This window comes from Camelina sativa, chromosome 16 (assembly GCF_000633955.1).
Source record: "Camelina sativa cultivar DH55 chromosome 16, Cs, whole genome shotgun sequence".
Lineage (NCBI taxonomy): Eukaryota > Viridiplantae > Streptophyta > Magnoliopsida > Brassicales > Brassicaceae > Camelina > Camelina sativa.
The window spans coordinates 20474980-20496926 of record NC_025700.1 but is presented as its reverse complement, the minus strand read 5'-3'; the positions used below and the strand labels follow the sequence as shown (position 1 = coordinate 20496926).

Here is a 21947-nt window from a genome sequence, read left to right as displayed (position 1 = left end):
CAAACCCCGATTCTCGTCATAGGCAAGCATCCCAACGGTATCACTCCCATCACCGCGAATTTCCTCGCTCCTTGATCATATAAATCCTTCAATACATACACATAAAACCAAATACTTCGTGTTAGTATATGTAGATTGACGATTGGTAAGAAAATTTAATTATATATTTTTCGTACTTTCATAAACTGTTTATTCCAGCCAGCTAGTTTAGTGGTGTATCTACCGGCAGTCATTCCTCGCATAATAGCAGATCGAGTCGTAAAATATGAGATTCCAATATCATTATTTCCTTGAGAAACAAGAATCACTGCGTTTGCAACTATGTCTTTTGCTCTTGAAGAACCTGCCGTGGCCTTTAGCTTCCTTATGTACCCTTTGAAATCGTTTACTTGATCCTTTGGCTTCAAAACTCTCTGACCAAGCCACCATCCAAAAATATATATATTTAGTTGATTAAGATATATAACATTTTAAACAGATATAAAAGTTCATAATTTCTTTTTTTTTCACCATCAGTCTGGATGTAACAGGGTCGACTCCTGCACCACCTGATGCGAAACAAACACCGGTTTTAAGCTCGCTTGGAGGAACGAACAACTTACGATAAGCTGGTAGTACTTTTTTGATCCCCAAACCTTCGGCTGTAATAACAATTAATGATAAATTTACTATATCAAAATGATATTATCCATACCATATGATTACCGTAGCATTTTATTAGACTGTGATATTTTACCAATAATATCGGAGAAAACTCTTCCATTTCCAAATCTTCCTGTGGGGATTCTCATGGTCCAACTCTTCCCATATGGCCAGATATTTCCTTTCATAAAAGTCAGTAGGAAATTGTTGTTACCGGTATCGAGTATTGAATCTCCAAAAGCCAAAAGCGCAGGAAATGATCCTCTAGCATCCGTTGACAGGAAATAAATGGAAAATAATGCTAACGCTAATGCTTTTTTTCTACACATAGCTAATCTTAAGTCCATATTTTTTTTCTTTCTACGACAGTGTTTTAGATTCTCTTATATATGTTTTTACATATAGAGAATTCACATTCTAAGCTCATGTCAGTAGTACATATACAATTTGTTTTCTAAGTCTTTTTAGACGTCTAGTCCTTGTTGTCTAAGGAAGCCAAAAATGCATGAAAGTGGTGAGAACACACTGGATGAATGTCTGCATGTATTATGAAGATAATAATTTCATATATCTGATGACATAAATACCACACAAAAAAAAGAACTATTTGTAAATATATTGACTTTAATTAAATTAAAATTAATGATGTATACAGTCAGATGTTTTTGTCATGTAGACTCTTATTCCTCCCTATGTATTGGAAGAGGATCTAACTATTAGAATGATAAATTTTGAAGTAAAACAACAATAGATATTTATTATATTTAGATCGAGTACAATTTTCAAATGATACAAACAAGATATGATAAAATACAACCAATCATTACGCCGTGAAAATAGTTTTAAATTCAGACGAACTGATCAATAAATTTGTTAATCAACAATGAGACTAACACTTTGTAAGTATGCTCGGTAGGATGATAACTGTCCCAAAACACATGACTAGACACGTCGGGACATACAGAAGATGTGATTTTATTGCACAACACAGCAACTTCTATGGCTCCCGTCCCGCAGCATCCTTTATTAGCCACTTTAAACCCTACAATAACCCAGATCGTAACTTTCAAAGATATTACCTATTTATATTCAAGTACAACGACTAGTACATGCATGAAAATTAAATGAATAAAATGTTTTAAGTATTACCGTAATTTGCAGGATTCTGGATGATGTCCAAAAGAGGATCATAGATATTAATGTAGATCGGTTTGATACCCGGTAGAGTTTTACGCAACATATCTAGTTTTGGGGAAAGCTTTGAGTTGAAAAGCTTTGCTGCTTCGTTGTAAGTGTCAGCACAATCTCTCAAAATACCTCCTCCTAAGGTTCTCTGGGATGGTACACACCCAATTGGTGGTGCACTAAATACAGCCAGCCTTCTCACTCCATATCCATATAGTTTCTGTCAATTTCATTCCATAATAATCATTATATTTCTAGAATTTCATTTATTTCTCTGACTCATATTTTTATATAAATATAATTTTGGTAGATAGCCATCTATATTTAAAATGTTTTTTCTTATTTATATATATAATGTTGTTACAATATACTAATGTAGAAAGACTATATTAAAACTTAAAAAGTAGTATTAGGCTTTATTCAAAGATTTGAGAGAAGCTTACAGTCACAAAAGCTGAGGCAGAGTCAGACATAAGAGTGGTATAGGAATCGACGTCGTATTGCGGTCTTGCACGAAGAGTATAGTATGTATTGGCTATGTCGTCGCTCCCTGCGACCACCAAGAATAAGCTGTTGGCTATTATGAAGTCTTTTCTTTTTTCCCCAACTATATTCTTCACTTTCTCTATGTACTCCTCGAAATAAGTTAATTGCTCTTCTAATGATATTACTGTCTAATACCATCAACAAATGAAACCAACAAGTTAAGATAATTATTAAATCAAATGATACAAAATACCATGATCGATATGTTACATAGTCTTACCACGAGTTTAGGTGTTATAGGATCATAACCAGAACCTCCTGACGCAAATGATACACCGGTTAAAAGATCTTTGGGGTTTAGCTTCGAATCGAAATATGCTGGTACATTTAATTTTATTCCCAATTCTTCGGCTGCGTACAGAGCATGAAATATAAATTACGTTATTTAAGAAAAGAAAAAAAAATTGGTTTTTAATGATATTTTTGGTAATAATCATATAATTGTAGAAAAAAGCCTAATAAATTGTATACGCATAATTATTTGAGACAATAATGTTACGAGACTTATTTTTAACTACTACTAGTTCTATAAGGGAAAAGAAAACAAATGATTGCTCAAATTTATTTTGCCGTAGTCATTACTTGTGTCCTAGTAATTAATGGTCGTTACTCCTTTATATATAAATGCGTGAAAATCTAATTTTACATTGACTATTCGCTTTACGTACTGAAGCTAAGAAATAAGAGTAAAGAGAATGGACCTAGCAAATCGACGGGGACTCGTCCGTCACAGAACCTCCCTGTTGCAACTCCACCTTGGAAATTGATACCGTAAGGTTGAAAATCGCACTTAACTACGGTTTTGACATAGTTGTTCATTCCGGTGTCGACGATGGAGTCTCCGAAAGCTATTACGGCCGGAATAATCAGGTTTGGTTGCAGCTTCACGGCGGCAATCGTGTCAGTGAGAATGAGAACAGACAACAAACATAGTTTCCATGAAGACCAGCTTGTATTGCCTTTCATGTTGCTATAATGTAATGTAGAAATATGAATAAGATTTTCTTTTTATAACAATGCGTTTGCTTCCAAGTTCCAAGTTTTACAACATAACAAGGAGAAACACACGATACTCTTAATCAACTTTTCTTCTATCCTATCACACTTATTTATATATATAGACAAAGACACATTTCGACATAGAAACTATATTTATATATTTGTAATGTATATATATGCGCAATGCATATTACGTCGTCGTGGATATATTGTGGACCGTAGACTAAGACAAGAGCGAATTAATTGCTTGAAACGTTTTGAGATATAGATTAGATTTTTACTTCTTATAATTGGAAGGGAGGAGTTAAAAAAAAAATATGCACTTTTTGATAATATTCCTTGAGAAAGCTGAGATAGTGTACACTCTCTTCATTTTTTAAAATGAGAAATGTACTAACCTCAACCATAATTGTCTTTTTTGGCATATATATTTTAGCTGCCTTTAACAACATACAACTATTAGTGCGTCTAGATCGAAACACGTATAGTCAGCAGAATGTGACAGGCAGAGTATGACAGACAAAATAGATTAAGTGCGAATGTGTTAACGCTAATTAAACATAAATGTTAAAATTTCAAGATATCTTAATCTCTCACTCTAGATTCTAAAAACACCTACGTAGTATATATATCCATATTATCATGCGGTTAGTCAACTTTTTTCTTCATATCGACCAATTTTGACAAGTGTTTGGAAATTTAATGAAGGCATGCATCAGATTGGTGTTACAAGTAAATTTGATTATTTCTTCGGTGAAACATGTTTATCTACCTATCATCGTTCGACCATCACAGCAATCTCTGCACGAGTAAGTTTAACTTCGGCTTTTATCAAATATTAAAAAACTATATAGTATTACATAATTTTTTTGAAAAAATGTCTCTTTTCTAATATCATTTCTCAAAAATATATATTATATATATATATATATCAATTATAAAATATAATGATAGATACTTGTAATATGATATATATATATATATATATGTTCTCTTATTTCTTTTCATTTTTATTTTATTTTACACTGTTTTCATATGACAGTTATGCTACGCTTGAAATATGATAATAATAATAATTCTAATTAATTTAAGTAAGAATCTCATGTTGATATTTGAGCATGTGATGTAAACTGTTACCAAACTACAACCTTGTAGGTCATCGTAATTAATAGGACAACGAAGATTTCTAGAGCCCAACAGGCTCAGAATATATTTGTTGGTATTGTTTTTAGTTTATTTCATAACGTATCATATTTATTTGGGTAAAAAAACATATCTAGTCTTATTTTAGAATCCTTTAATAATAGACATAAGAATCATGTGATAAGTACGAATTAGAAAGAAAAAAAAATATGAACAAAGACATACGTAGCTAGGGACTGCAGGGTAGATGTAGATCACAAGCAATAGGTGATACTAATATTTCCACTTAACTGAGTGTGAAGAAGGTAACTTTCCATATATATACACGTGAAAAAGGTACAAAAGAGACTTTACGAAGAAAATAATTGGGGCTATCAGAAAATATAGCAAAGGTAAAAAAAAATGTTTGTATATTCCTGGAGAAGCTTGCTGTTAATGCTACCTACATAACAATGGTCCAAGTCTAATAATTATAGAATATATATAGTAAGCCAGAGCGCGCAAATATCCGAAAAATAATGCTAATTAATTAAGACTAAGATATATCAACAAGGCTACTAAAATGTGGAATTTAATATAGTGATTTACACAACCATATTATCGCCCAACCACCACTATCTAACCTAACTATGTTTCTATAAACATGTGCAAACAAAACAAAAATTTATAAAAATGTTGAAATAATTTAGGTTATCCCGTTTTATATTGCTTTACAAATTTTAAATGAATACATATTAGCTTTATTTGTAGACAAGACAACTGCAAACTTAAAATTCTTCTTTTACAATGAAATCTAGGTAAAAAAGTTAAGTCATTATAGTTATATCAGAAGAGAAAATGTTGTGATGATCAAATACTATTCCCTTTTGTATAATCAGTACGGAAATATTACAAAACGAGAAAGAATTATGATATAACTACGATATTTAGCTTGGCTAGAGTGTAATTGTAGATTTAGCTTGGTTTTGCTGGATTGATTGCACTTGAGTCATCGTATACTATTATATAGTTTATATATACTCTAATAGTATTCATATATATCGTAGAAGATAGACCCTGTACTTTCGTGGTTGTATTCATATATAGTAATAACTCGACAGCGACAAATTTAAGTAATGACCAACTAACTAGCTGATCCATGAACGAAGAAAAAAGAAAGAAAAAAAAAAGTATATTGAAGGCGTTTTGATTTTGAATGCGATTTGATAACCATACATTATTGTGAAATTAAATATGATCATTAAATAGTGGGTCCAATATGCTAAAGATATCAAACTACTCACAGAAATAATAGGTCAATTTTTTTGTATCTTATCCAACGTGGTAGATAATTAGAGTGAGAACTACTTACTGTTTACAGCCAATTGTTTAGAAAATCAAAGAATTATAGGCCGAGCAAGCCAGTCGTGGCAACTGGCAACAAATGATGCATAGCCTAGACTAGATAAGGTGTCTTTAATTTGTGGTCTAAACTCTAAAGATAGAGAGTCCGCTTTAAATGTTTTGAGCTACGTGTTAAGAATAATGTAGCTCTTGCTATCATTTTTATTTAATGTTCTTTTTTATCTTTTTTATTTTATTTTTATTGGGCTAAGCTTACAATTTTTCTTATGTAAAATAACAATTGAATCGGCTTATATACAAATTTTAATCAATATCACAAATTAGCTCTGTCGAGACAATATCGATTTTTCTCCAACACCTTGAATAGGCTCATCCGTTATTGGACTTCTTCTTCTTGTTTCTCGATGAGTAGGATCTCGGTTGTAGGCCTCTCTTTCAACTTTCAACCTCCGAGTTTAATTTATTTTTTTTGGTTGACTAGGTTATTGCTTTTGATAATTGTGGAATATGGTGGGTAATTTTTTTTTTTTTTTTTTAAATTTTGGTATGTATAGTATCAATAACCATTGTAAAATCATCTTAATAGTCTAGACCTAAGGATGGTCATGAATCGAAATAGCTCCAAATTTTCCTTTACTTTTATCATTGCATGAAATTGGCAACACAAAAGAGATGGCGTTGGAAAAATATTTGGAGATCACGTCTACTAAGGTAAACATAAAAAGACATGTCAAATCAGTAAAACAAGTAGTGGCGATCGAGATCATATACATCTCTCAACATATTTTGTTGCCATAATTCTGTAAGTCTTCTCAGTCGGATGAAAACTATCCCAAAACACATATTCATCTCTATTTGGACATACGTCAGCTGCAAAGTTGCATAAAACAGCAACTTCAATGTGCCCAGTTCCACAACATCCTCTATCGACCACCTTAAATCCTGTTACAAACATACAATTTCATTAACATTTTGATGAAAATAGAAATGTTGGAAATTGTTCACAGTACGTAATACCAACGATTACCATATTGTTGAGGGTCTAGTATGATATCAAGAAGAGAACCATATATATCAACGTAGATTATTGTTTTCTCCCCTAAAGTTTTTGACAAAGAATCCAAATTTGCAGCGAACTTAGCATTGTAGAGCTTTGTTGCATCATTGAACCTAACAACACAATCTCTCGTTGGTCCCCCTGCTAAATTTCTCTGTGATGGGACACATCCTAGTGGTGGTACACCAAATACTTGTATTCTTCTCGCTCCATATTCATGTAATTTCTGTGAGTACCACATCATTAAAAGACAAAAAAAAATTAAGGAAAAAACAAAGAGTTAAAAAGAAATTCTCTTCGCTCCATGAATTATTGTACCATATCAAATGATTAGCTAAATAAACAATGTATAGTTAACTAAATATTGTTCATACGTACTAGAGCAAAAGATCGAGCGTTGTCGGCCATAAGAGTGGTAAAGGAAGAGACGTCACATTTATGTTGAACAGAAGGAAGACCAAAGTAGGTGTTGGTTATATCATTACTGCCGCATATAACCATGATCAAACTGTTTTGAATTATGAAATTTGTCCTTTCTTCCCCAACCATTTTCTTTAACTTCTCTAGGTACTCTTCAAATAATTCCAGTTGTTGCGGTAAAGCTATTCCTCCCTTTAAAAACAAGATTAACTAGCATTAAAAAAAAAACAATCACGTTTGTTTTTATAGAGAAAATGTAAGATTTTAAATGTTTGATTAATTACCGATAATTGGGTGGTGAAACGAACGTAACCAGCACCACCAGACGCAAATGTTACGCCGGTTAAGAGATCTTCTGGTTTCAAATTTGGATTTCGGTAGGCCGGTATAGTTGGTTTAATTCCGAAATTTTCCGCTATGATCACAAGCGAGATAATAATTATTATTACCAGTTATATTATAGCTTTATATCATGAAAACATATTCGCCCTAAATCACTTTCATGTTTCGTTTTTTTTTTCAGTTTTTGTACAATTCAAGAAAATGACACATACTTGAAAACTAAAAAAAAAAAAAAAAGAGAAAAGATATATAGATCACATGTTTAGATGTCCTAGACTGATCTTAGTTAATGCGTCTAATATAATCAGCCATTCACATCGTCATTAAATAGTGATGGTACCATTCTTCAAGTTTCTTTGTACTACAAAATCTAGTCACTCCGTGAGATATATTCAGTACGATGTACGATACAATAAATAGGAACTGGAAGAAAGAAAAAATGAAAGGCTTTACAAGTTTTAACTTATAAGTTATAAGATACAAATTCATGAATAACAATGTTTATTTCATGAGAAAATGTGGAAAATATAATTTAAAATCAGTTGCATTGTTGCATCAACAGAAAGAAAAGTGAAACTTACCTATAAAATCAGTCGCAACCTTGCCGTTGGAAAATCTTCCGGTAGGAACGCCACCGTCAAAATCGATGCCGTAAGGAGGATAATTGCATCTAGCCAATATCATTATTATTTCCGGCATCAACAATAGAATCCCCGAACACTAAGATAGCCGGAATCGTTTCGTTTGAGGGCAGCTTCACCAAAGCGTGTGTGGCCGTCTTGCACAACAACACGAGGAAGAGAACACACCAAAATACACTCGAGGGAGAAAAAGTAACGTGATGGTCAATCATACTGTGTCGTTTCATTGTTGCTCTTTGTGTTGCAACAGATCTTGTTTTAGTTTGGAAGCTTTTGGAGTGATGACTGATGAGTCAAGCTTGGATCGGCATGTATATGTCTTAAACAGATGAGGACTTTTGGGTTCAAAATGGCTAATAGCCTAGTCTAGAACATTTAAAGTTGAACTAGAGTAGCATACTACTTCGTGATACGTAACGTAACCCTTAAAAAACGATAATAAATTTTGGATATATACTGAAACTACTAGATTTTTCATTTTTATCGAAAAGGTAAAGGAAGGTAAAACCAGTTAAAAAGTTACCATTAATCTAGTCAGGCAGGATAGGAACCATTATTTAAAATAAAGGTGGTTTTTTTTTTCTCATTTGAATTCTCATTGGGCTTTAAGCCAAATCGGGGTTTTCTTATTGGGCTTTTTTTATTCGTGATTTTTTTTGTTTCTTTTCTGTTTTTTTTTCTGTTGGTGATTTAAAAAATTTATGTACAAACCAAATTAGAACAACAATGTTTCCAGCATGGTTTCTTATTTCCCTAGTATCTGAATCAATTGAATATATGTGATCTGAGTTTGGTTCTTCACTTGATTAAAACACAAATCAAATACATCTCTTGATTGAAATACAAATTGATTGTAACCATATAATTGAACGGATAGTGACCTCTTCGTAGTCGTACTAATGTTATCATGTAATGTATGACAATCTTGAGCTCATATCGACAGAAAGGAGTTCCAGCTTAATTAGATTTTTTTTTTTTTGTCATTTTCACTTTCCTAATCTGCTTTTTTTTGGGGTCATGTGTTTTATTTTTCAACGAAGAAAAAGCATTAGCTATTTTTGGGCCTGTGTTAATCAGATTTTATTAGGCCTGTGTTAATCAGATTTTATTCGGCCTTATGTTTATTTTTTTGTATCAACCTTGGGCCTTTTATTTGTTTTGACCTTTGGTTTTTCTGTTTTTTTTTTTGTTTTTGTTTTTTTTTAATTTATTTATGGTATTTTAATTTTTGCAATAAGTTTGAGTGACTCTGTGACATTCGAGGACTATAATGAAATCTTTATTGGTTGGTACTATTATTCCAGAAAATGGAAAAAGAACAAAATAGCCGAGTTTCCTAGCAAAATTATAATCATACAGAAATATACATGAATCTTGTATATATAACAATCAAATATCATATATGAGACAATTATAAAGCCTTGAGGAAGAGAAAGCTGACAAGAGTGTAATTTCTCTTCTAATTGGAATGATTATTCAATACTGTATCGACCATAATTAATGCGAATAGAAGATATATCGATTAGAAGAATCTGTCGAAATATTTATCAAAAAGTTTTGCAACTATAATTCTGTAAGCTTTTTCAGTGGGATGAAAACTGTCCCAAAACACATAATCAGATCTTATGGGACACACAGCAGCTGTATAGTTGTTGCAAAGCGCAGTAACTTCTATTAGGCCGGTTCCGCAACATCCTTTATCGCCCACCTTAAATCCTATAAGATTCATAAAAAAAATATATATATACAGTTTTGTTTAAATAATTTTTACAAAATATGTTGAATAATATATCGGTTAAATTAAATAACTAGAAAAACAAAATAATGAATGATTACCATATTGTTGAGGGCTTAAAATGAGATCAAGAAGAGGACTGTAGATGTCAATATAGATTATTGTCGGGTCTTGTAGAGTTGTTGACAAGGCATCAATATTTGCTGAGAGCTTAGAGTTGAAAAGTTTTGATGCATCATTAAACCTTGCAACACAATCTCTTGTAGGTCCTCCTGCTACGGTTCTCTGTGAAGGTACACATCCTATTGGTGGTGCACCAAATACAAGTATTCTTCTAGCTCCATATCCATAGAGTGTCTACTACCACATGAATAAATAGAAAAGATTTTCAAAAATAATTAAAAGCAAGGTTTAACTAATTATGACATCATACCTATTAACTACTAATCTTATTCGTGACATAAAACTATAGTGATATTATTACTAGCTAATTCTTTTACCTGAGCAAACGAGCGAGCGTTGTCGGCCATAAGAGCGGTGAAAGAAGCGACGGTGTAATGGAGCTGAACCGGAGGGAGAGCAAAGAAGTCGTTGGCGATATCGTTACTACCACATATAACAACGAACAAGCTATTCTTAATTATGAACTGTGTCCTCTCTTCTCCAACCATTGCCTTCAGTTTCGCTATATACTGTTCAAAATATTTCAATTGTTGCGGTAACGGTATACCTCCCTTAAAAAAAAAACATTATTTGTTTTTAACTTTTTTTTTAATATAGTAACTTCTTTAGATGCCCTAAATTAAATGAATAAGAATTCAAAATTAACTACCGCTAATTTGGTTGTCAAAGGAACGTAACCAGCACCACCAGAAGCAAATGTTACACCGGTCAAAAGATCTTCTGGTTTCAAATTCGGATCTCGATATGCCGGTATACTGGGTTTGATCCCTAACTCTTCTGCTGTTAGAACAAAAATATTATGAAAAAATTATATAATTGTTAGATTGCTACTTCTTTGGTTAATATTTAATTAAGGGAAATATATATAGTTATGAAACTGCAAGGTGGCAAACTTGGTGTTTTGACTTTATTGTAGACATCATTGTATAGAGTAAGAAAATCGAACTATTCACGGATTGCAAATCATTAGCCAAGTTATATGTATTATTTAACGAAGAAAACAAGTTGACAAGCAAACTAACCAACAATATCACCAGGGACTTTGCCATTGGAGAATCTTCCCGTAGCAACTCCACCGTCAAAATCAATGCCGTAGGGAGCATAATCGCATCTAGCTTCTGTTATCATGTCGTCGTTATTTCCAGCATCAACAATTGAATCCCCAAACACTATTACCGCCGGAACGGTCGTGTTTTCCGGGAGTTTCACTAAAGCATGTGTAGTTGTCGTAAATAAAAGCACGAGAAAGAAAGTACACCAAAATAGCATCGACGAAGAAACGAGACAAAAATAAGGAATGATGTGATGATGAACTGAACGAGGTCGTTCCATAGTTGCTATGACGTATTGATGTAGTGTGTTCGTGCGTAAAAACAAAACATATACTAAAAAAATCTTGCTTCTTTAAAAAGTTTGGGACGTTAACGACAGATAGAAATAGTCTTCTTCTCGTTTCCAATGCAGATATTTATATATATCCATGTCTAGGTGATGTGCTTGGTTTAGTTGTTGTCATTAAACATTAATGGCACATTGACATAATTTTTTGTCCACATGTTATCTAATATATCTAAGTATTTGATATGGGATCTAAATGGTAACATAGAAATCTAAAAAACATTCAGCAAATTTCTGCCAAATTCAGCAATTTTGCTAGATTATTTTGCCATATTTTGTCAAAAATCACAAAAAAAAAAAAAATTAGCTGAATTCAGCAGTAACCATTTTAAAAATGTGAAAATTCAGCCAGATTCAACAAATAAATATTAAAAATTTAAGTTAGATTCAGTAACTCAACCAGATTTCTCGTTACCATTTAAACCCATAGTTAAAACAACAGTTACTAATAATTAATAACGTACTTTCCAAACAAATGCAAAGAATGAATGAAGCCCTATCAATTTTGTTTCAAAGTTACATAATCATATATGAATAAATAAATCAGTATCCTAGGTTTTTCAAACACATAGGTTTAGTTGGACGTATATTACTGTCCACCCACTAACATTAATTATATATGTATATATATTAACCGATCTTAATTGTAAGGTAAAATTATAGTAATAAAAAAATGTTTTATTTATTCCAGGAACACTCTAAATGTTGCTTTAAAAGAATAAAAAATTGTACTTTAATCATATATATATTTATTATATTTTATTTGTAGTAACCAATAGAAAAATGACATCTGTTTATTTACTAAGAGAATCGATTCTTACCTGAGCAACTTAAATATCGATTTTTCTCCTATTTTTCTTCTCTTTTATTATTATATATTATTTTCTAAGCAATTTTCTTTCTGAGCAACTCCACTAATGATGCTTTAAAGGATANTAGCCTAGTCTAGAACATTTAAAGTTGAACTAGAGTAGCATACTACTTCGTGATACGTAACGTAACCCTTAAAAAACGATAATAAATTTTGGATATATACTGAAACTACTAGATTTTTCATTTTTATCGAAAAGGTAAAGGAAGGTAAAACCAGTTAAAAAGTTACCATTAATCTAGTCAGGCAGGATAGGAACCATTATTTAAAATAAAGGTGGTTTTTTTTTTCTCATTTGAATTCTCATTGGGCTTTAAGCCAAATCGGGGTTTTCTTATTGGGCTTTTTTTATTCGTGATTTTTTTTGTTTCTTTTCTGTTTTTTTTTCTGTTGGTGATTTAAAAAATTTATGTACAAACCAAATTAGAACAACAATGTTTCCAGCATGGTTTCTTATTTCCCTAGTATCTGAATCAATTGAATATATGTGATCTGAGTTTGGTTCTTCACTTGATTAAAACACAAATCAAATACATCTCTTGATTGAAATACAAATTGATTGTAACCATATAATTGAACGGATAGTGACCTCTTCGTAGTCGTACTAATGTTATCATGTAATGTATGACAATCTTGAGCTCATATCGACAGAAAGGAGTTCCAGCTTAATTAGATTTTTTTTTTTTTGTCATTTTCACTTTCCTAATCTGCTTTTTTTTGGGGTCATGTGTTTTATTTTTCAACGAAGAAAAAGCATTAGCTATTTTTGGGCCTGTGTTAATCAGATTTTATTAGGCCTGTGTTAATCAGATTTTATTCGGCCTTATGTTTATTTTTTTGTATCAACCTTGGGCCTTTTATTTGTTTTGACCTTTGGTTTTTCTGTTTTTTTTTTTGTTTTTGTTTTTTTTTAATTTATTTATGGTATTTTAATTTTTGCAATAAGTTTGAGTGACTCTGTGACATTCGAGGACTATAATGAAATCTTTATTGGTTGGTACTATTATTCCAGAAAATGGAAAAAGAACAAAATAGCCGAGTTTCCTAGCAAAATTATAATCATACAGAAATATACATGAATCTTGTATATATAACAATCAAATATCATATATGAGACAATTATAAAGCCTTGAGGAAGAGAAAGCTGACAAGAGTGTAATTTCTCTTCTAATTGGAATGATTATTCAATACTGTATCGACCATAATTAATGCGAATAGAAGATATATCGATTAGAAGAATCTGTCGAAATATTTATCAAAAAGTTTTGCAACTATAATTCTGTAAGCTTTTTCAGTGGGATGAAAACTGTCCCAAAACACATAATCAGATCTTATGGGACACACAGCAGCTGTATAGTTGTTGCAAAGCGCAGTAACTTCTATTAGGCCGGTTCCGCAACATCCTTTATCGCCCACCTTAAATCCTATAAGATTCATAAAAAAAATATATATATACAGTTTTGTTTAAATAATTTTTACAAAATATGTTGAATAATATATCGGTTAAATTAAATAACTAGAAAAACAAAATAATGAATGATTACCATATTGTTGAGGGCTTAAAATGAGATCAAGAAGAGGACTGTAGATGTCAATATAGATTATTGTCGGGTCTTGTAGAGTTGTTGACAAGGCATCAATATTTGCTGAGAGCTTAGAGTTGAAAAGTTTTGATGCATCATTAAACCTTGCAACACAATCTCTTGTAGGTCCTCCTGCTACGGTTCTCTGTGAAGGTACACATCCTATTGGTGGTGCACCAAATACAAGTATTCTTCTAGCTCCATATCCATAGAGTGTCTACTACCACATGAATAAATAGAAAAGATTTTCAAAAATAATTAAAAGCAAGGTTTAACTAATTATGACATCATACCTATTAACTACTAATCTTATTCGTGACATAAAACTATAGTGATATTATTACTAGCTAATTCTTTTACCTGAGCAAACGAGCGAGCGTTGTCGGCCATAAGAGCGGTGAAAGAAGCGACGGTGTAATGGAGCTGAACCGGAGGGAGAGCAAAGAAGTCGTTGGCGATATCGTTACTACCACATATAACAACGAACAAGCTATTCTTAATTATGAACTGTGTCCTCTCTTCTCCAACCATTGCCTTCAGTTTCGCTATATACTGTTCAAAATATTTCAATTGTTGCGGTAACGGTATACCTCCCTTAAAAAAAAAACATTATTTGTTTTTAACTTTTTTTTTAATATAGTAACTTCTTTAGATGCCCTAAATTAAATGAATAAGAATTCAAAATTAACTACCGCTAATTTGGTTGTCAAAGGAACGTAACCAGCACCACCAGAAGCAAATGTTACACCGGTCAAAAGATCTTCTGGTTTCAAATTCGGATCTCGATATGCCGGTATACTGGGTTTGATCCCTAACTCTTCTGCTGTTAGAACAAAAATATTATGAAAAAATTATATAATTGTTAGATTGCTACTTCTTTGGTTAATATTTAATTAAGGGAAATATATATAGTTATGAAACTGCAAGGTGGCAAACTTGGTGTTTTGACTTTATTGTAGACATCATTGTATAGAGTAAGAAAATCGAACTATTCACGGATTGCAAATCATTAGCCAAGTTATATGTATTATTTAACGAAGAAAACAAGTTGACAAGCAAACTAACCAACAATATCACCAGGGACTTTGCCATTGGAGAATCTTCCCGTAGCAACTCCACCGTCAAAATCAATGCCGTAGGGAGCATAATCGCATCTAGCTTCTGTTATCATGTCGTCGTTATTTCCAGCATCAACAATTGAATCCCCAAACACTATTACCGCCGGAACGGTCGTGTTTTCCGGGAGTTTCACTAAAGCATGTGTAGTTGTCGTAAATAAAAGCACGAGAAAGAAAGTACACCAAAATAGCATCGACGAAGAAACGAGACAAAAATAAGGAATGATGTGATGATGAACTGAACGAGGTCGTTCCATAGTTGCTATGACGTATTGATGTAGTGTGTTCGTGCGTAAAAACAAAACATATACTAAAAAAATCTTGCTTCTTTAAAAAGTTTGGGACGTTAACGACAGATAGAAATAGTCTTCTTCTCGTTTCCAATGCAGATATTTATATATATCCATGTCTAGGTGATGTGCTTGGTTTAGTTGTTGTCATTAAACATTAATGGCACATTGACATAATTTTTTGTCCACATGTTATCTAATATATCTAAGTATTTGATATGGGATCTAAATGGTAACATAGAAATCTAAAAAACATTCAGCAAATTTCAGCCAAATTCAGCAATTTTGCTAGATTATTTTGCCATATTTTGTCAAAAATCACAAAAAAAAAAAAAATTAGCTGAATTCAGCAGTAACCATTTTAAAAATGTGAAAATTCAGCCAGATTCAACAAATAAATATTAAAAATTTAAGTTAGATTCAGTAACTCAACCAGATTTCTCGTTACCATTTAAACCCATAGTTAAAACAACAGTTACTAATAATTAATAACGTACTTTCCAAACAAATGCAAAGAATGAATGAAGCCCTATCAATTTTGTTTCAAAGTTACATAATCATATATGAATAAATAAATCAGTATCCTAGGTTTTTCAAACACATAGGTTTAGTTGGACGTATATTACTGTCCACCCACTAACATTAATTATATATGTATATATATTAACCGATCTTAATTGTAAGGTAAAATTATAGTAATAAAAAAATGTTTTATTTATTCCAGGAACACTCTAAATGTTGCTTTAAAAGAATAAAAAATTGTACTTTAATCATATATATATTTATTATATTTTATTTGTAGTAACCAATAGAAAAATGACATCTGTTTATTTACTAAGAGAATCGATTCTTACCTGAGCAACTTAAATATCGATTTTTCTCCTATTTTTCTTCTCTTTTATTATTATATATTATTTTCTAAGCAATTTTCTTTCTGAGCAACTCCACTAATGATGCTTTAAAGGATATTGCTAGCTAGTAACCATTTCTTAGAGTTAAGATTGTCCTTCCGAAAGCTTATCAATCACATGGAGTATTAGGACTATATTATATACGATTGTCCTTCATTCAATGTTAGTTAAGATTATAGTAATCAACACACAAATAATTGTTCACTTGCTATTTATTCAAACACATGGACGTTAATTAAGAAATTATATACTAGTAAAATGAATAAAATTTTTGTTTTTCCTAGAAAGGAAAGTTGTTACGAATTGGCAATATAGTAAAGCATAACAAACGTCACGTACTGCCTGTTTAGAGTTTTTTACTTTCACATGGAAGTGAATAGATATATATTTTTTCTGGAAGTCAACATGTCACCATTTCGCTTTCTTTAGGGAAAAAAGTTGAATATGAAATTTTAAATNATTTTTTTTTTTTTGTCATTTTCACTTTCCTAATCTGCTTTTTTTTGGGGTCATGTGTTTTATTTTTCAACGAAGAAAAAGCATTAGCTATTTTTGGGCCTGTGTTAATCAGATTTTATTAGGCCTGTGTTAATCAGATTTTATTCGGCCTTATGTTTATTTTTTTGTATCAACCTTGGGCCTTTTATTTGTTTTGACCTTTGGTTTTTCTGTTTTTTTTTTTGTTTTTGTTTTTTTTTAATTTATTTATGGTATTTTAATTTTTGCAATAAGTTTGAGTGACTCTGTGACATTCGAGGACTATAATGAAATCTTTATTGGTTGGTACTATTATTCCAGAAAATGGAAAAAGAACAAAATAGCCGAGTTTCCTAGCAAAATTATAATCATACAGAAATATACATGAATCTTGTATATATAACAATCAAATATCATATATGAGACAATTATAAAGCCTTGAGGAAGAGAAAGCTGACAAGAGTGTAATTTCTCTTCTAATTGGAATGATTATTCAATACTGTATCGACCATAATTAATGCGAATAGAAGATATATCGATTAGAAGAATCTGTCGAAATATTTATCAAAAAGTTTTGCAACTATAATTCTGTAAGCTTTTTCAGTGGGATGAAAACTGTCCCAAAACACATAATCAGATCTTATGGGACACACAGCAGCTGTATAGTTGTTGCAAAGCGCAGTAACTTCTATTAGGCCGGTTCCGCAACATCCTTTATCGCCCACCTTAAATCCTATAAGATTCATAAAAAAAATATATATATACAGTTTTGTTTAAATAATTTTTACAAAATATGTTGAATAATATATCGGTTAAATTAAATAACTAGAAAAACAAAATAATGAATGATTACCATATTGTTGAGGGCTTAAAATGAGATCAAGAAGAGGACTGTAGATGTCAATATAGATTATTGTCGGGTCTTGTAGAGTTGTTGACAAGGCATCAATATTTGCTGAGAGCTTAGAGTTGAAAAGTTTTGATGCATCATTAAACCTTGCAACACAATCTCTTGTAGGTCCTCCTGCTACGGTTCTCTGTGAAGGTACACATCCTATTGGTGGTGCACCAAATACAAGTATTCTTCTAGCTCCATATCCATAGAGTGTCTACTACCACATGAATAAATAGAAAAGATTTTCAAAAATAATTAAAAGCAAGGTTTAACTAATTATGACATCATACCTATTAACTACTAATCTTATTCGTGACATAAAACTATAGTGATATTATTACTAGCTAATTCTTTTACCTGAGCAAACGAGCGAGCGTTGTCGGCCATAAGAGCGGTGAAAGAAGCGACGGTGTAATGGAGCTGAACCGGAGGGAGAGCAAAGAAGTCGTTGGCGATATCGTTACTACCACATATAACAACGAACAAGCTATTCTTAATTATGAACTGTGTCCTCTCTTCTCCAACCATTGCCTTCAGTTTCGCTATATACTGTTCAAAATATTTCAATTGTTGCGGTAACGGTATACCTCCCTTAAAAAAAAAACATTATTTGTTTTTAACTTTTTTTTTAATATAGTAACTTCTTTAGATGCCCTAAATTAAATGAATAAGAATTCAAAATTAACTACCGCTAATTTGGTTGTCAAAGGAACGTAACCAGCACCACCAGAAGCAAATGTTACACCGGTCAAAAGATCTTCTGGTTTCAAATTCGGATCTCGATATGCCGGTATACTGGGTTTGATCCCTAACTCTTCTGCTGTTAGAACAAAAATATTATGAAAAAATTATATAATTGTTAGATTGCTACTTCTTTGGTTAATATTTAATTAAGGGAAATATATATAGTTATGAAACTGCAAGGTGGCAAACTTGGTGTTTTGACTTTATTGTAGACATCATTGTATAGAGTAAGAAAATCGAACTATTCACGGATTGCAAATCATTAGCCAAGTTATATGTATTATTTAACGAAGAAAACAAGTTGACAAGCAAACTAACCAACAATATCACCAGGGACTTTGCCATTGGAGAATCTTCCCGTAGCAACTCCACCGTCAAAATCAATGCCGTAGGGAGCATAATCGCATCTAGCTTCTGTTATCATGTCGTCGTTATTTCCAGCATCAACAATTGAATCCCCAAACACTATTACCGCCGGAACGGTCGTGTTTTCCGGGAGTTTCACTAAAGCATGTGTAGTTGTCGTAAATAAAAGCACGAGAAAGAAAGTACACCAAAATAGCATCGACGAAGAAACGAGACAAAAATAAGGAATGATGTGATGATGAACTGAACGAGGTCGTTCCATAGTTGCTATGACGTATTGATGTAGTGTGTTCGTGCGTAAAAACAAAACATATACTAAAAAAATCTTGCTTCTTTAAAAAGTTTGGGACGTTAACGACAGATAGAAATAGTCTTCTTCTCGTTTCCAATGCAGATATTTATATATATCCATGTCTAGGTGATGTGCTTGGTTTAGTTGTTGTCATTAAACATTAATGGCACATTGACATAATTTTTTGTCCACATGTTATCTAATATATCTAAGTATTTGATATGGGATCTAAATGGTAACATAGAAATCTAAAAAACATTCAGCAAATTTCAGCCAAATTCAGCAATTTTGCTAGATTATTTTGCCATATTTTGTCAAAAATCACAAAAAAAAAAAAAATTAGCTGAATTCAGCAGTAACCATTTTAAAAATGTGAAAATTCAGCCAGATTCAACAAATAAATATTAAAAATTTAAGTTAGATTCAGTAACTCAACCAGATTTCTCGTTACCATTTAAACCCATAGTTAAAACAACAGTTACTAATAATTAATAACGTACTTTCCAAACAAATGCAAAGAATGAATGAAGCCCTATCAATTTTGTTTCAAAGTTACATAATCATATATGAATAAATAAATCAGTATCCTAGGTTTTTCAAACACATAGGTTTAGTTGGACGTATATTACTGTCCACCCACTAACATTAATTATATATGTATATATATTAACCGATCTTAATTGTAAGGTAAAATTATAGTAATAAAAAAATGTTTTATTTATTCCAGGAACACTCTAAATGTTGCTTTAAAAGAATAAAAAATTGTACTTTAATCATATATATATTTATTATATTTTATTTGTAGTAACCAATAGAAAAATGACATCTGTTTATTTACTAAGAGAATCGATTCTTACCTGAGCAACTTAAATATCGATTTTTCTCCTATTTTTCTTCTCTTTTATTATTATATATTATTTTCTAAGCAATTTTCTTTCTGAGCAACTCCACTAATGATGCTTTAAAGGATATTGCTAGCTAGTAACCATTTCTTAGAGTTAAGATTGTCCTTCCGAAAGCTTATCAATCACATGGAGTATTAGGACTATATTATATACGATTGTCCTTCATTCAATGTTAGTTAAGATTATAGTAATCAACACACAAATAATTGTTCACTTGCTATTTATTCAAACACATGGACGTTAATTAAGAAATTATATACTAGTAAAATGAATAAAATTTTTGTTTTTCCTAGAAAGGAAAGTTGTTACGAATTGGCAATATAGTAAAGCATAACAAACGTCACGTACTGCCTGTTTAGAGTTTTTTACTTTCACATGGAAGTGAATAGATATATATTTTTTCTGGAAGTCAACATGTCACCATTTCGCTTTCTTTAGGGAAAAAAGTTGAATATGAAATTTTAAATACCGACACTTTCCAGTTTGCGTACCAAAAAAAAAAAAAAAATCCTATATATGGTAGTCAAAGAGCCAATTAAGTCTTGTAGATGTACAATCTCATATGTCTAAAAATATACGTGACTTAAGATTTGTAACGAACGATGTGTTTTTCATGTTTCTCACCTTTTATTAGCATTTCTCGAATATAGTTTCATCTAGTTATGGAGATAACTGAACAAAATTAATAAATTTATGTTTATTAGTTTAAACAGTGTATAATATTTAGAATACGGTAGATAATTCCATCAAGTATTCTAAAAGCTTTGTCTACGTCACCACGTGCNCAATACTGTATCGACCATAATTAATGCGAATAGAAGATATATCGATTAGAAGAATCTGTCGAAATATTTATCAAAAAGTTTTGCAACTATAATTCTGTAAGCTTTTTCAGTGGGATGAAAACTGTCCCAAAACACATAATCAGATCTTATGGGACACACAGCAGCTGTATAGTTGTTGCAAAGCGCAGTAACTTCTATTAGGCCGGTTCCGCAACATCCTTTATCGCCCACCTTAAATCCTATAAGATTCATAAAAAAAATATATATATACAGTTTTGTTTAAATAATTTTTACAAAATATGTTGAATAATATATCGGTTAAATTAAATAACTAGAAAAACAAAATAATGAATGATTACCATATTGTTGAGGGCTTAAAATGAGATCAAGAAGAGGACTGTAGATGTCAATATAGATTATTGTCGGGTCTTGTAGAGTTGTTGACAAGGCATCAATATTTGCTGAGAGCTTAGAGTTGAAAAGTTTTGATGCATCATTAAACCTTGCAACACAATCTCTTGTAGGTCCTCCTGCTACGGTTCTCTGTGAAGGTACACATCCTATTGGTGGTGCACCAAATACAAGTATTCTTCTAGCTCCATATCCATAGAGTGTCTACTACCACATGAATAAATAGAAAAGATTTTCAAAAATAATTAAAAGCAAGGTTTAACTAATTATGACATCATACCTATTAACTACTAATCTTATTCGTGACATAAAACTATAGTGATATTATTACTAGCTAATTCTTTTACCTGAGCAAACGAGCGAGCGTTGTCGGCCATAAGAGCGGTGAAAGAAGCGACGGTGTAATGGAGCTGAACCGGAGGGAGAGCAAAGAAGTCGTTGGCGATATCGTTACTACCACATATAACAACGAACAAGCTATTCTTAATTATGAACTGTGTCCTCTCTTCTCCAACCATTGCCTTCAGTTTCGCTATATACTGTTCAAAATATTTCAATTGTTGCGGTAACGGTATACCTCCCTTAAAAAAAAAACATTATTTGTTTTTAACTTTTTTTTTAATATAGTAACTTCTTTAGATGCCCTAAATTAAATGAATAAGAA

General features: G+C 31.7%; 7 protein-coding genes across 13 annotated transcripts in view; all 7 read right to left on the bottom strand.

Moving 5' to 3' along the window:
- Window positions 1–1071, bottom strand: part of LOC104753869 (GDSL esterase/lipase EXL4-like) — a 2345-nt gene extending 1274 nt beyond the window's left edge. Inside the window, exons 1-4 of the mRNA XM_010476055.1 lie at window positions 737–1071; window positions 511–641; window positions 177–413; window positions 6–86 (exon numbers count right to left, since the gene is read on the bottom strand). Of these exons, the coding sequence (XP_010474357.1) occupies window positions 6–86; window positions 177–413; window positions 511–641; window positions 737–989 (702 nt within the window). The 5' untranslated portion in view covers window positions 990–1071. The remainder of the gene's footprint in view (window positions 1–5; window positions 87–176; window positions 414–510; window positions 642–736) is intronic.
- Window positions 1372–3480, bottom strand: LOC104751483 (GDSL esterase/lipase EXL3). The gene is made up of 5 exons (XM_010473439.2): window positions 3075–3480; window positions 2594–2724; window positions 2271–2501; window positions 1792–2047; window positions 1372–1684 (listed from the first exon to the last, which is right to left on the bottom strand). The coding sequence occupies exons 1-5, from the start codon at window positions 3337–3339 to the stop codon at window positions 1491–1493; spliced, it is 1077 nt and encodes a 358-aa protein (XP_010471741.1). The 5' UTR covers window positions 3340–3480; the 3' UTR covers window positions 1372–1490.
- LOC104751482 (GDSL esterase/lipase EXL2-like) lies at window positions 6617–7553 on the bottom strand. The gene is made up of 4 exons (XM_019237813.1): window positions 7548–7553; window positions 7295–7486; window positions 6887–7142; window positions 6617–6801 (listed from the first exon to the last, which is right to left on the bottom strand). Exons 1-4 carry the CDS (start codon window positions 7551–7553, stop codon window positions 6623–6625), a joined length of 633 nt encoding a protein of 210 aa, XP_019093358.1. The 3' UTR covers window positions 6617–6622.
- Window positions 9602–21935, bottom strand: LOC104751481 (GDSL esterase/lipase EXL1). The gene is made up of 4 exons (XM_019237616.1): window positions 21631–21935; window positions 21232–21487; window positions 20909–21111; window positions 9602–9832 (listed from the first exon to the last, which is right to left on the bottom strand). The coding sequence occupies exons 1-3, from the start codon at window positions 21799–21801 to the stop codon at window positions 20918–20920; spliced, it is 621 nt and encodes a 206-aa protein (XP_019093161.1). The 5' UTR covers window positions 21802–21935; the 3' UTR covers window positions 9602–9832; window positions 20909–20917.
- LOC104751478 (GDSL esterase/lipase EXL1-like) lies at window positions 9828–11663 on the bottom strand. Of its 3 annotated transcripts, none has more exons than XM_010473429.2 (5): window positions 11260–11663; window positions 10887–11017; window positions 10555–10788; window positions 10156–10411; window positions 9828–10035 (listed from the first exon to the last, which is right to left on the bottom strand). In XM_010473429.2, the coding sequence occupies exons 1-5, from the start codon at window positions 11567–11569 to the stop codon at window positions 9842–9844; spliced, it is 1125 nt and encodes a 374-aa protein (XP_010471731.1). In that variant the 5' UTR covers window positions 11570–11663; the 3' UTR covers window positions 9828–9841. The 3 variants fall into 3 exon arrangements, with proteins under 3 accessions (XP_010471731.1, XP_010471733.1, XP_010471732.1); XM_010473431.2 differs by having other exon boundaries at window positions 10555–10746; XM_010473430.2 differs by having other exon boundaries at window positions 10887–11014.
- On the bottom strand, window positions 13501–15558 carry LOC104751479 (GDSL esterase/lipase EXL1-like). Of its 3 annotated transcripts, none has more exons than XM_010473434.2 (5): window positions 15155–15558; window positions 14782–14912; window positions 14450–14641; window positions 14051–14306; window positions 13501–13930 (listed from the first exon to the last, which is right to left on the bottom strand). In XM_010473434.2, exons 1-5 carry the CDS (start codon window positions 15462–15464, stop codon window positions 13737–13739), a joined length of 1083 nt encoding a protein of 360 aa, XP_010471736.1. In that variant the 5' UTR covers window positions 15465–15558; the 3' UTR covers window positions 13501–13736. The 3 variants fall into 3 exon arrangements, with proteins under 3 accessions (XP_010471736.1, XP_010471735.1, XP_010471734.1); XM_010473433.2 differs by having other exon boundaries at window positions 14450–14683; window positions 14782–14909; XM_010473432.2 differs by having other exon boundaries at window positions 13503–13930; window positions 14450–14683.
- On the bottom strand, window positions 17171–19246 carry LOC104751480 (GDSL esterase/lipase EXL1-like). 3 transcript variants are annotated; one of them, XM_010473435.1, is made up of 5 exons: window positions 18843–19246; window positions 18470–18600; window positions 18138–18371; window positions 17739–17994; window positions 17171–17618 (listed from the first exon to the last, which is right to left on the bottom strand). In XM_010473435.1, exons 1-5 carry the CDS (start codon window positions 19150–19152, stop codon window positions 17425–17427), a joined length of 1125 nt encoding a protein of 374 aa, XP_010471737.1. In that variant the 5' UTR covers window positions 19153–19246; the 3' UTR covers window positions 17171–17424. The 3 variants fall into 3 exon arrangements, with proteins under 3 accessions (XP_010471737.1, XP_010471739.1, XP_010471738.1); XM_010473437.1 differs by having other exon boundaries at window positions 18138–18329; XM_010473436.1 differs by having other exon boundaries at window positions 18470–18597.

What these genes read in the sequence shown, in the direction of transcription:
- LOC104751483 (XM_010473439.2), bottom strand. Translation starts at nt 3,339, where the DNA reads ATGAAAGGCAATACAAGCTGGTCTTCATGGAAACTATGTTTGTTGTCT. An exon ending in AGTCCCCGTCGATTTGCTAG is followed by an intron (nt 2,725 to 3,074) that starts GTCCATTCTCTT and finishes CTCTGTACGCAG; the next exon opens with CCGAAGAATTGGGAATAAAA. An exon ending in CTGCCTCAGCTTTTGTGACT is followed by an intron (nt 2,048 to 2,270) that starts GTAAGCTTCTCT and finishes TGAAATTGACAG; the next exon opens with AAACTATATGGATATGGAGT.
- LOC104751482 (XM_019237813.1), bottom strand. An exon ending in ACGCTCGATCTTTTGCTCTA is followed by an intron (nt 7,143 to 7,294) that starts GTACGTATGAAC and finishes TGGTACTCACAG; the next exon opens with AAATTACATGAATATGGAGC. An exon ending in ACTAGACCCTCAACAATATG is followed by an intron (nt 6,802 to 6,886) that starts GTAATCGTTGGT and finishes TGTTTGTAACAG; the next exon opens with GATTTAAGGTGGTCGATAGA.
- LOC104751478 (XM_010473429.2), bottom strand. Translation starts at nt 11,569, where the DNA reads ATGGAACGACCTCGTTCAGTTCATCATCACATCATTCCTTATTTTTGT. An exon ending in CTTTGACAACCAAATTAGCG is followed by an intron (nt 10,789 to 10,886) that starts GTAGTTAATTTT and finishes TTTTTTTTTAAG; the next exon opens with GGAGGTATACCGTTACCGCA. An exon ending in TTTAAGCCCTCAACAATATG is followed by an intron (nt 10,036 to 10,155) that starts GTAATCATTCAT and finishes TGAATCTTATAG; the next exon opens with GATTTAAGGTGGGCGATAAA.
- LOC104751479 (XM_010473432.2), bottom strand. Translation starts at nt 15,464, where the DNA reads ATGGAACGACCTCGTTCAGTTCATCATCACATCATTCCTTATTTTTGT. An exon ending in AGTCCCTGGTGATATTGTTG is followed by an intron (nt 14,913 to 15,154) that starts GTTAGTTTGCTT and finishes TTGTTCTAACAG; the next exon opens with CAGAAGAGTTAGGGATCAAA. An exon ending in CTTTGACAACCAAATTAGCG is followed by an intron (nt 14,684 to 14,781) that starts GTAGTTAATTTT and finishes TTTTTTTTTAAG; the next exon opens with GGAGGTATACCGTTACCGCA.
- LOC104751480 (XM_010473435.1), bottom strand. Translation starts at nt 19,152, where the DNA reads ATGGAACGACCTCGTTCAGTTCATCATCACATCATTCCTTATTTTTGT. An exon ending in CTTTGACAACCAAATTAGCG is followed by an intron (nt 18,372 to 18,469) that starts GTAGTTAATTTT and finishes TTTTTTTTTAAG; the next exon opens with GGAGGTATACCGTTACCGCA. An exon ending in TTTAAGCCCTCAACAATATG is followed by an intron (nt 17,619 to 17,738) that starts GTAATCATTCAT and finishes TGAATCTTATAG; the next exon opens with GATTTAAGGTGGGCGATAAA.
- LOC104751481 (XM_019237616.1), bottom strand. Translation starts at nt 21,801, where the DNA reads ATGGTTGGAGAAGAGAGGACACAGTTCATAATTAAGAATAGCTTGTTC. An exon ending in ACGCTCGCTCGTTTGCTCAG is followed by an intron (nt 21,488 to 21,630) that starts GTAAAAGAATTA and finishes ATGTGGTAGTAG; the next exon opens with ACACTCTATGGATATGGAGC. An exon ending in TTTAAGCCCTCAACAATATG is followed by an intron (nt 21,112 to 21,231) that starts GTAATCATTCAT and finishes TGAATCTTATAG; the next exon opens with GATTTAAGGTGGGCGATAAA.